Source organism: Cherax quadricarinatus, chromosome 32 (assembly GCF_038502225.1).
Source record: "Cherax quadricarinatus isolate ZL_2023a chromosome 32, ASM3850222v1, whole genome shotgun sequence".
Lineage (NCBI taxonomy): Eukaryota > Metazoa > Arthropoda > Malacostraca > Decapoda > Parastacidae > Cherax > Cherax quadricarinatus.
This window is the reverse complement of record NC_091323.1, coordinates 35,051,503-35,065,052: the sequence shown is the minus strand read 5'-3', so window position 1 is coordinate 35,065,052 and position 13,550 is coordinate 35,051,503. Positions and strand designations below refer to the sequence as shown.

The 13,550-nt window shown below is 39.6% G+C and overlaps 1 protein-coding gene across 3 annotated transcripts in view; it reads right to left on the bottom strand.

The window, feature by feature from the left end:
* Window positions 1–13,550, bottom strand: part of Bap170 (Brahma associated protein 170kD) — a 160,393-nt gene that overhangs the window by 9,311 nt on the left and 137,532 nt on the right. For all 3 annotated transcript variants that reach the window (XM_053778790.2, XM_053778791.2, XM_053778792.2), the window contains one exon: window positions 10,712–12,520. In XM_053778790.2, the coding sequence (XP_053634765.2) occupies window positions 10,712–12,520 (1,809 nt within the window). The remainder of the gene's footprint in view (window positions 1–10,711; window positions 12,521–13,550) is intronic.

Here is a 13,550-nt window from a genome sequence, read left to right as displayed (position 1 = left end):
GCCAACATTTTTACTTTACTGAAAACTTGCAGTAATTGAAAGCTCCAAATTTCACTGCTTTTGGATAGTGTTAGACTGTTGGTCTGTCTTTATGTATCATTTTCAAGCTTGTCACTGTAGTCTGGAATCATAACATTGTTTTAAATATAATGTTGGTAGTGTAATGAGGACTAAACAATGGGAATTGAAGACCTAAATAAAGCAAAAAATATGGAAGGGGCAGTACATTTCAATGTCTGAGGTTTCTTCAACAGATCTGCTGATTCTCTTTCCTCTTTCCAACATGACCTAGTCTTACACCAAGCCTTTAATTGGTCAGGAAATATTCCATGAATAAGAACTACTGTATTTAGAAACAGATAAGTAAAGCTGAGCGTATATTGAATGACATAGTAGCCACAAAACAAAGAAAAGATTAATCCTAATAGATTGCAAAACATTTAATAGGCTTCCATTTCCATTATGATAAGGTTGTAATACCTCCCTGTATGGCTGCTGTCTACTATCCTGCTGTTTCACTGTCTATTGTTAAGAATGTTTTCATATCGCTTGCTCTCTCTAGGCTGGAATACTGCTGTACACAAATGGCCCCTTTCAAGGCTGGTAACATTGTAGACCTGGAGGGCGTACAAAGAACTTTCACAGCACACACAAGTACGATAAGGCACCTAAATTAATGGGAATGGTTGAAGGTCCTCAATCTGTATTCCCTGGAATGCAGGCGAGAGAGATACATGATAATATACACTTGGAAGGTCCTGGAGGGATTGGTACCAAACCTGCACACAAAAGTCACTCCCTATGAAAGCAAAAAAACTCAGCAGGAGATGCAACAGTCCCCCGATGAAAAGCATGGGCACCACAAGTACATTGAGAAACAACACAAAAAGTGTCCAGGGCCCAAGACTGTTCAACTGCCTTCCAGCATACATAAGGGGGATTACCAATAGACCCCTGGCTGTCTTCAAGAAGGCACTGGACAGACACCTAAAGTCAGTACCTGACTAACCGGGCTGTGGTTCGTACGTCAGTTTGCGTGCAGCCAGCAGTAACAGCCTGGTTGATCAGACCCTGATCCACCATGAGGCCTGGTCTCAGACAGAGCCACAGGGACGCTGACTCCCGAAACACTCTCCAGGTAAAACCCGCATTAACATTTTCATGGGGGAGTCAAACCTGAAGGATCATACACTGCTTGAGGGAATGGAAGGCATTCAGACTTAATTCAATAAATTGGAGTACAGGTCCAATTCCTTTGATCAAGAGTCCCTCATCTGCATCAAGCAACCTCCCTTGAGGGGCTTGCCCAGTGCAATGTTGGACATTATTACTGAAAAATATTTTACCTGTTCTAGTCATTTTTATAGGGTCTGATCATTCTGTACCCTGTACTCATCCTGAATTCTTCATTCTTTCAGAATTGATAAAGGTTCGATTTGTCAACCCTCAACTTCATGCCCAAAAACACTTTTTTTACACTGTTTAATTTACAAGCTGGAGCTGACTCTCTTCAAAATCTAGCCATATCTTAGGTATACCACCATCCCACAAGGATGTGAGCCACAACAATGGATTAACATCTAGGTACCTATTTACTGCCATGTGAAAAGGGGTAACAGATATAAGGAAATGTGCCCATTTTCTCAACCTGCCCTAGGTTTGAACCACTGACCTTTGCCTTCTAATGGGCCAAAGCTGTCATTTGGGGCTGACTGTGATGAAGATGAGAAAATTAGTATGAAAGCAGTGCTTTACAGAATTAAGCATCTCACTATCCTCATAATGAATTCTGTTTACTGTCATTATCAGTTTGAATAATTGTGTAGTACAAAGCAGTACAGGCATACCTCATTAATACAATGATTGCTCTAGAGTGATTCGCTAATAGGGCACTCTTCAATTATATTCATGTTTATTATTTTTGGCACTTGCCTTCCTCTTAATTAATATGGTTTTTGGCAATTTTCATTTTTATTATTTTTACTTTTGCATCATTTTTGTAGGCCTACTGCTATTGTGTACTTAATAAATAATAGTGTAAACATGTTTTTAGGATTTTATATGCACTAGTAAGTGAAAAAAACTGATTCACTTTATGGTGGCAGTCCGAAACCTAACCCGAAAAGGTAAAGGGCAGAAGGTGGAGAAAGGAGAGGATTGGGAAAAGAGAGAAGGAGGGAAATGGGTAAGCAAGTTATACCATTTACAAATTACTAGAACTGTTTGGTTGTTCATTACTTCAAGTAAATACTGCTATATTTTATTGCCATGGTTACCATTTTTTACCATCTCGCCAATTTGCTGCTATTATGATCAATTTTCTACCATCAATTTACTGTCATATTAAAGATCATAATATAATTAAAGCAATTTAAGTCCATTAGTTGCAGTCCAGACTGCTGTATATCTAAAAATATATTCAAAGACAAACCAAACATTTACAAATTTTGACAAAAGGAAAAAATCCCCCCACAATTTAGGCCCAAAACTGGGTTGCTGGGTTCTTAGTCAGGCACTCAGGCCGCTCAAACCCCGCCACCACGGTAAGGTGACCCAGCGTCGGGGGGGAAGGACAGGTAAGGGGACAAGGAGAGGATGGGGAAGGGGGGGGAATGAAGGAGAGAAGGAGAGGGAGGGAAGGAAAGCCCTTACTCTCAATACTATAGTTACCATTTATGCTACAGATAATCTCTTAATAGATAAATTGAGGAAAGAACATGAGGTACTCAGGAAGGAAAGGGAGAGAGAATGGGAGACTAATAGGGGTCCACACAATACGGTTACATTTCAATGCTAAACTACTGTATAGCATTTAATACACCCATTCCTTATAAGAATAATGATGGTATGGTAGCAATTTCAAAACTGCTAACAGTAATTTTTCATTCTGACAATTAAAAAAGCAGCTTTGGATATACCTGTGGAAACAATTAACTATAACAGAGATCTTCCAGAGAACAATGAACAAAATTAAGAATACTGTATTCAATACAGTATGAACACCAAGGCAATACTTAAAGAACAGCTATATAAGGGGCATAGTGGACATCAATTCTGTGTCGAGGTTCCCATAAGAACAGAAACCTGTTAGTACACTACAGGCTCAGTGGCAGCATTTTTGGCCCACAGCAAAGAATCCTGAGTTCAAACCTTGGGTTGACCTAGCAGTAAATAGGTTCCAAGGTTTAGCTGACTGTTGTGAGTCACATCCAGGCCTCTCTGATATTACTCTTGCTTTCTATTTTGAATTTTTATTCAAACAAAAAATGGAAGATTTACTGTCATGCAGGCTACTGCAATATTGTAATAATTGTATAAATAATGTCAACCCATTCATGACTGCATATTAGAATGACTACTTGGACATTTATTGGAAAATGACATCATTTGTTTACTTTTGAACATGAGCAAAAATCAAACATTTCCCCTGCATTGAGCTCCATTTCAAGGTTCTTTTCATAGTAAAACCAATCAAAATCACCTCTATTTCTATAATATGTTTTCCATTCTATCAAATGAGACCAAGAAAACAAGAATACAACCATAAATACTATATAAAAATAGACCACAAAGTCGGCATTTTAATTAAAAAAAAAAAGTAGTTTTTTTTTCTCATTATGCACTGCGTGCTGCAGGACTTTTTATATGGTGCACACTGACCACACAGGCTAATTGTCTCACATGTGGGCCTACCAGCTTCCTCCTGCTCGATTTGAAGCCGCTAGAATTTATGAGTACAGCAGGGCCCCGCTTTACGGCGTTCCGCTAATACGGACATTTCAAATTATGACCAAAACTCGCTATACGGCTCCCCCCACCTGTCTTTCTAATACGGTCACAGCGGCCCACCGAGTTTGTTTACATTCTCCCTGAGCATATCTCCTTATTATGTCTGGAAACTTTCCAAAATTTCAAGTGTTTTAAAGTTATTGTATATTTTATATGTATTGTACTTGATAATTAAACTTGTGTACACCTGTACCTAAATAAACTTACACACTGTGCTGGCATGTAGGTACACATTAAAATCACTAAGAGTCTCTCTACGCTTGATGCAATAATAATAATAATAATAATAATAATCTCTTGGGCGCATTAATGTCGCATATTACGTTAATATAGACATTTCCCTTAATCTATGATATTTTTTTCAAAATTATATAAGAAACACATTATGTAACACACAAACATGATACATGCACCCACAGTATAAAAATTTATACAAATATATATGAGATGTTTACCAAACGGTTTGTAGAAGTGTCGGAAGAATTACGTTTTCTCTAGCCCGTCACCTGTTACTAGGGATAACTGTAGAAAAATATTCCTTTCGTATGCCTTCACTTTATAGCTATAATTCTGTACTAACTTGTACACAGTGTAAGAGTATTTGTTTCGTGATTTAATTATTATAATAATAATAAAAATATTATAAGGTAAAAGTTTCACAAACTCTTACAAATGTACATGAATGAACTAAAACTGGACACATATTAATACCGTCTATTTCGCCTGACCGAGTGATCGTCCACAACCTGTTCAGTTTGTTTGTTTACGCTGTCTGAGCTCGGTGTATCATTAAATGTTGTATATTACGTTAATATACACATTTTCATTAATCCATCCGTGATATTTTTTTCAAAATTATATAATAAACACGATACATAACATAAATACATAACAACATATGTGTAGAGAACCTAGGATAACCCAAAAAAGTCAGAGTGACTTACTTCCATTGCCTTCACTCAGAGCATCATTTCTTCTCAAAATGATGTTACATGAGAATGGGAGTGTTCTTCTTTATTTATTCTACCGTATCAATGTAGAGACAACCTGTACACAATGTATTATTATTATAATCAAAAAAGAAGCGCTAAGCCTGTACACAATGTAACTTGTACACAAACCAGACGTGTACACTGTTTACAAAACTTACCTTCGCCTGGTTTGTTTACATAACTCTGCGCCTGTCCTCTCTCATCCACTCATTCTTTCTCTCTGGTATGGTAGCCTGGCTGACTACCATACATACCACACTTGATTTTTTACAATAAATACTACTCATCTCACCCTATATTTTAGGGTAAGTAATGAGTGAACTGTATATACATTTTATCGCTCTGGGATGCTTAAATATCATAGAATAGTATGTGTGGGTGGGGTGGCCTGGTATGGTAGCCTGGCTGACTACCATACATACCACACTTGATTTCTTACAATAAATACTACTTGTCTCACCCTAGATTAAGACTATAAATATTTTAAGGTAAGTAATGAGTGCACTATGTGTGTATTGTACTTTTTTATTGTTTTTTGATGCGTGGTTCTATTGCTAACATAATATATGTGAGTGTAAACTTGTTATCTAGTGTTTGTATGCATTTGTAAGTGGAAAAAAAGGGTGTTCCACTTTACGGCGGTAGCCTGGAACCTAACCCGCCGTATAAGTGGGGCCCTCCTGTATATATATGTCAAACACGGTGGCTCATAAGACGTATATACAAGACCAAAACAGTCGAAGGGTTAATGCACATAGTGTAAAACCAATGCATTCTGGTCATAATGGAAAATAATTTATGGAACACATTGTTGAGTGTCAGCAATTCAAGTACATAATCACTTGTGATGCATATTGGTATGCCAACCCCTAGGAAAAAGTTTATTAAATGCCCTAGTGTTACCCTGCAACTCTCACATTTGGTGCTGTAATTTAAAGGCAGGCTTGAACCAGCTGTTAGCACCAATGTTGACTAACCAGCATACAGGGTTCTCCCCTTAATAACTTCAACTATAATTGAGTTACACGTATTTGCTCAGATCAAAGAAAGTGATAGAACTCTTGGCTTGCACTGAAACACGGAGATATGTGGGCACGTATCCACACACCTGCTGAACCTGTTCACAAACAATGGTAAATATGTACAACAGAATACCGTTTACCTTGTGTCCAGAGAGCACATTTTCAAAATAATACTACTAAAAAATTGTAACCTAGTCCTAATTGTGGGAAACTGGGACAATCACGTATGCCACAGAGTTTGGAGAAAAAATAACCTGTACGATGTATGGTATGAAGGCAAGGCATCTAAGCTTGATGACTGCCGCAATCTCCCTCTCTCCCCCCACCCCCCTCGCTCTCTCTCTCCAGTCTCTTCCTCGTGCAGATATGTATATGCAGGTTTTAAGACATTTATTAATTAGACGTTTTGTATACGTGTATTTACGTACAGTGCTCATCTATTAATCACCATTTTTAGCTTACCTTACTCTTGACCTGTTTTCCCTCTCATAATACACCTTTACCCTACAGACCTAATTAAAATGAGACTGCAATGACTCTCCACCTTCTGGTTAAGGAACAATGAATACAATGAATTTGGGAACAATGACAATGAAGTTTGATAGGAACAAGCATTGAGAAGTTGGTGAAATCTGACAGGACATCTATGAGAGGAAACATTTCACTACGAGTAGCAAAATGTTTCCTCTAGAAAAATCCTGATAAGGACACCTCTCTTAGTCTTAACCCTTTGACTGTCGCGGTCGTATATATACGTCATGGGAGATACCGTGTTTGACGTATCTATACGCATAAATTCTAGCGGCTTCAAATCAAGCAGGAGAGGGCTGGTAGGCCTACACGAGAGAGAATGGGTCTCAGTGGTCGGTGTGCACCCTGTGAAAAAAATCTGGGACTCAGCGGTGCATTGTGGGAACGCCTTGTTGGTAGTCCATTTTCACCATGCCTCACGGTAAGAAGTTTCTCACTCCTCGGCGGATTGGAGGTCTTTTGTTCCCAAGTGATAGCTCAAACAGTGATGATAGCGTCAGTGAAAGTGAATTCCCTGGTTTTGAAGCGGGTGTGACCGAGAAAATTACCCAGGATAACATAATTAGTGATGAAAACCCAGATGACCCACAACCTTCCACCTCTGGTGCTGGGCCGGCTCGTTCATGTTCTCCTGTACCAGGACGAAAGAGGAAACTATTTGCCCGTGTACAAGACTCGGATGTGAGCAGTGCAAGTGATAGTGATTTCAAGGTTATTGAAAGCAGTTCTAGTTGTGACAGTGAGGGTGAACATTCCCCAGTGAAGCGGCAGTATATACGACGTCGCATGCGGTCTGGTAGTGTGCCATATGCTCTTCCAAGAGGAAGGAGCACATCTCGGAGCACATCCCGTGGCCCTACACCACGTCCTGATAGTGAAGATGACGATATTGTTACGATGGGTATAAATGATGTGAGTGAGGCAGCAGGCGGTGGTGGTGATAGTGATGGTGGCATGAGTCATGTGACACCAGCAGTGGGCCACGCTACTACCCACGCTGCTGGCTCTGCACAACTACAACCAGCCTCGCCCGACCCCACACTCCTACAACCACAACCACAACCTGCACAACCACAACCACATTACAATATCCAGAACGCACCAGCTGACCGCATCTGGGATTGGCAGCAAGATGACGAGTTTGTTCCCAATCCCCATGACTTTGATGGAGGACAAAGTGGAATACGGCCATTATGTACACTTGGGAACAATCCCACTGAACTGGAATGCTTTCAGTTGTTCTTCGGTGAACCCCTGATGGACATTATTGTCAGGGAAAGCAATACATACTATGAGTACACCATGGCAAGCACTATTCTGTCACCAAGATCACGCCTACACCAGTGGAAGGACACAACTGTGGCAGAGATGTATCTGTTCTTTGCCACAATAATGCTTATGCCACATGTGTATAAGCAGTGTCAACACATACTGGGCGACAGACCGCCTGATTTCAACCCCTGCTTTCAGTGACATTATACCAGTGAATAGATTTGTGTTACTGTTACGTATGTTACACTTTTCAGACAAAACCAGGCCTGACAGAAGCGACAGGTTATATAAAATCAGACGTGTGTTTTATGTACCTGAAACAAAAGTGCTGTATGTATTTTTATCCCTTCAGGAAGCTTGTTATTGACGAATCTTTGATTTTGTTCAAAGGAAGACTCTCATTCAAGCAGTATATACCAAGCAAGAGGAAATGCTTTGGTATAAAGTTATTTGTTCTGTGTGATTGCAAAACTGGTCTGGTTTTGGATATAATTGTGTACACTGGCGGTAAAACAATGGAAGATATCAGGAAGTTACTGGGTATCTCTGGTGATGTGGTTAGAACAATGATGGAGCCATATTTTGGTAAGGGGCATATTTTATATACTGACAACTGGTACACAAGCCCTATACTCAGTGATTTCTTGCGAGTGAACATGACAGATGTGTGTGGCACAGTGCGTAGAAATCGTAAACATATGCCTAGGTTCGATCCTGGCAGTCGTAGAGGTGAAGTGCAGGTGTTTGCTGCCAATGACATCATGGCATTTCGGTGGCATGACAAACGTGATGTCACACTGCTGACATCAGTTCACCGACACGAAATGGTAGACACTGGCAAGCAGAATAGAGAGACCAATTAACCCATTGTAAAACCTGCAGCTGTGATGGATTATAACCTCAATGTGCGCTTAGTGGACAAATGTGACATGCAGATTGGGTTTGCTGACTGTGTTCGCAAGAGTTATAAGTGGTATATAAAACTGTTTTTCCATCTTCTTGACGTTTCCATGCTGAATGCTTATAATATGTACAAGTTGAAGACCAAGAACAAACCCAAATATGGTGAATTTTGTTTGTCAGTCATCAGACAAATAATATTCAAGTACCTCTCGTCCTCTCGTCTGAGGCCTGGTGATCACTACCCCATACCACTGCCTGCTACTACTGCCAAGAAAAATGCTCAGAAGAGGTGTTTTGTCTGTGGACATACCACAAAACGCCCACAAAAACGCAGAGACACTCGTTTTATGTGTGAGGAGTGTAAGACACCATTGTGCTTATACCCATGTTTCAAAGAATTCCACAAGCTGCAGCACTTCTAGAAAAGTGTCCAGTGATTGCACATATGTATTTTTTTTTTTTTTTTTTTTTTTTCAACAAGTCGGCCGTCTCCCACCGAGGCAGGGTGACCCAAAAAAGAAAGAAAATCCCCAAAAAGAAAATACTTTCATCATCATTCAACACTTTCACCACACTCGCACATTATCACTGTTTTTGCAGAGGTGCTCAGAATACAACAGTCTAGAAGCATAAACATATAAAGATACACAACATATCCCTCCAAACTGCCAATATCCCAAACCCCTCCTTTAAAGTGCAGGCATTGTACTTCCCATTTCCAGGACTCAAGTCCGACTATATGAAAATAACATATGTATATATATTATAAAACAATCATAATAAACATTTGTTTACATTGTTTGTTTGTGTAAACAAGTTTTAGCAACATTATAATGATATGAGTGTTTTTGCTATAATTGTGTTACATTCAACGAGTGTATATTTGAACATTGCACAATAATTTGGTCTCACAGGCCACAAAAGTTATGTGAAAAAATAAAATAGTGAAAAAAGCAAGAAACCATCGAATACAAGTAAATCAAAGTTTACCAGGTGACCGACAGTCGCCGCTGTTGCCGCTTGCAGATCAATTTCAGCAAACTTCAGGACTCTATATCTCGGTAAGTACTCATGGGAAAATTTTTTTTGGGGACTAAAACAATCAGAAAAATAATCTTAACATTTTCATAAGAAAAAATAATTTTTTTTTTTTCGAATATTTTGCGACACCAGGAGACACTTCAGGATTGGGCCCTTCGACAGTCAAAGGGTTAATATTATGTTGTGACCAATAGCATATGAGAATATCCAGAAATAGGATTTTTTTTTTTCCCAACATGCCGGCAGTCTCCCGCTGAGCCAGGGTGACCTAAAAAAAAAGAAACACTCACTATCATTCACACAATCACTGTCTTTGCAGAGGCACTAAGATATGACAGTTTAGATGTCACTCCAAACAGCCAATATCCCAGACTGATGGCTCAATGCTGCTGTACTTGTCTTCAAGGTGTAGTATATCAAGTTGAATGGTAGCTATGATCAATATATTACAGACATATCTAATTCAAGTTATGTTACTATGAGCAACATTACCTAATTGATCAGTGTCCATGTCTTCCCTGTAGACACTGGCTAGCACAGCACTAAGTTATCTCATAGTCATGTGGTACATACTGTCACACAGGTAACAGAATTAGTAAAAGTAACAGGTGTCCAGCTCTACACATTAGTAAGGCCTCATTTATATATTGTGGCTCAGTTCTAGTTTCCATACTACAGAATGGAGAACACAGAAGAGCATTACAAAATTAATTCACGGCACAAGAAATCTTTTATACAATGATAGATCGAGAGCCCTGAACCTACATACTTGACAGACACACTCACAGGAGATAAGAGCGAAGTATACGAATGGAAGACAGGTTTTAACAAAGGAGATATAAATTGGGTCCAAGAACATATAACCACTAAGTAAGTCAGCAGAACATTAAGTTGGGTAATCTCAGACTCAGAAAGGATGTATGAAAGTACTGAATTAGCAATAGTGTTATAGATGTGTGGTACAATCTGCCCAGTAGTCACCTATGCTAAAACTTGGGGTAACTTAAAATATAGGTTGGAAATGTAAGTGAGAATGGTTAAGTTTGAGAATGATGTACTCAACATTGGCCAGTAGGCCTGTGTAGTACTCATATACTGGTTGTGTGTAAAATGAGATTAACAGGACATAAGGATCAATGCTACAAATCTTGGTAAACTCACCTGTTCATTGCAATGTCTATCGTGTAGATGAGTCATGGCACTAAACCGTCTTCTAACCATGGGATCACAGCCTGCCCATCCACACTGTATTTCTGTGAAATGTGGAGGGCAGTGCACTTTGCAGGCATGGTGGTACACTTGCCCTGCACTGTTGAACACTTGGCTACATCCCCGCCATTCACATAAATATTGTAAGCCACTAGCTTTTCCAGGGCGTCGTGCCACACCAGATGAGAGCACCTGTGGGGCAGGAACATGTGGTGTTTGAGGCCCCTGACTCACTGAAGTTTGTGACACTGGAACAGCTGTAGGACCAGCTGGAGCAGGAGCAATGGCAGTGGGCAAAGTAGCTGAAGTCTGAGCACTATATGTTGGCGCACTATTACTGCTATTGTTGCAACTACTACCACTAGAACTTTGTATCTGGACAGGTGGAGGGGTAGGTGTCACACGCGAGTCTGTCATAGGGGATGCCGCATGCACAGTCCTCTGTGCTGTACTGACAGTAGCAACTGGTACAGTTGTTCCAGATGACACCACTTGTACAATTTGCTGTCCAGCCACTTGACGTGGTAACACTAACTGTTGGCCCTGGCCACCTTGATGCTGGTTACCTGCTAATACCATTTTGGGATTGGGCAAAATAATTAATGTCTTTGCCGTGGATCCTTGTTGCTGAGGAGCCAACAGTACTGTACCACCCACATTACCAGGCATCACCACTTGACCACCTTGACCTTGTTGTCCACTCACTACTACAGGTTGACCTTGATTACCTGCAACAAACATAGTTTGACCTTGGGCACTTGAAACTACCACTTGTTGTCCCTGGCTGCCTGGGACCACTACGGTTTGACCCTGGTTACCACTCATAACGAATTGGTTTTGCGAATTATTTCCTTGCACAAAAACTTGTCCCTGACAATGTGGAACACCCTGCATAATTACTTGTCCCTGAAAATTATTCCCTCCCTGTACCAAGACCTGGTGCTGGCCACTACTATTTTGCGAGAGAATCATTTGGCTTCCTAAAACCTGCCCCAACTGTCCCTGATGTAGGATAACTTTTTGAGTTTGTCCTGACTGTCCTTGTTGAATAACTTGCTGAATAACTTGTCCAGCAGTTGTTCCCTGAATTATATGCCCACCCTGCTGCATTATCACACCAGCTTGCGTGGCAGGCCTTTGAAGTATCACCTGACCTTGTGGTGTAACAACAGTTTGAGTGGGTGTACCCTGTTGCTGGCCAGCTAATACTGCCTGACTCACTACCATTTGTTGTGAAGCTGTATTATTTGCAGATGAGAACTGTTGGCCTTGACTTAACACAACTTGATGTCCTTGCGAAATTACTTCCCCACTCTCACTTCCATTCTGGCTTACATACAAGGTGATACGACTGTCTGTTCCTGCTCTTGGATCCTCCAGTGCTATTCTTTTTGCAGGGGCATTATCTGGGGTAGCAGGCCTTTTCACTCCCTGAGCAGATTCAATACCTGTTTGGCCATTAGTGGTTACTGGACCATTAATCTTTAGCTGTTGGCCATGGGTAACAAATTCCAGCCCTCTATCACTAATTCTTAACTCACGATCAACTACACCATTTAATATATCTCCACCAACAGTCTTTTCTAAAAGATCAGCTAACACATTCTTTTTAGTGTTCTTGTCAGGTTCTTCTGCAGGCTCATCTTTCATGTCCATATCAGACTTTATCCCATTTTGTAAGATGCCTTCAAAACTTGTTACCTTCTTGTCATTCAGTCCAGAGGAAAGAAACGAGTTTGAATCCTCTTCACATCGTTTTATCTGGAAAAAAAAAATTATGATATTATAGACAAATAAAGTAACCACATTTAATACATATAATACCATTTTCAATTTAAATCAACCCATTAACTACACAAAAACAAATCAACAATGAGTGAACAAACTGTCATCTTTCATTGATGTCACCAATCAAACACTCCTACCACACCAGAATGGTACTGAACATATTCTGTGTTTTCATTTATCCAGTATAGTACATAAATTTCCACTGCTTATAAAACATATCTGCATGAACAACATTCGGAGAAGAATGAACACTGAAATGGGAATTTTTAAATTAAATCTTTGAACAAATATCTTTGACCTCCTAACAGTGGCATACCTGGAAATTAAAATTCATGTGAATGCGGGGAAAGGTTTCAAAAAGTGTATTTAAAAAAAATATCCATTGGCAACAGCACCATAAAGGCACCAGGGATATTTATGCTTTACAATTTGATATCAAATTATGATTGCTTTTTATTCTCGTTTATTTGTCCAAACAAACAGAAAGCATGTTTATATTTTTACAGAATAATTTTGTAAGTACATTAACCCTCTGAGGGTCCAAGCCGTAGATCTACGTCATGAGCTCAGCTCATTCAGATAAGCTGTGAGCGGTAAATTTGGGCCTAGATACGAGAGAATGCATCGATGTGGCAAGTGTGCACCATATAAAACAAATCCTGCAGCATGCAGTGCATAATGAGGAAAAAAAATGCGACTTTTTGGATTAAAACACTGACTTTGTAGTGTATTTTCGTATGGTTTTTACTGTTGTATTCACGTTTTTTTGGTCTCATTTAATAGAATGGAAGATATATTACAGAAATAGAATGATTATAATTGATTTTAATCCTTAAATTGTCCAAACTCAGATCTAAGTTTGATCGCATAGAGCTCCAAACATAGATTTTTTTTTTTTAAATAAGAATGCATGTAAAATCGAACGTAGATCTATGTTCGGAGAACTACGTGCGAGCGAACGTAGATCTACATTTGGACAGTTTTTAAGGATTAATACTGAAAA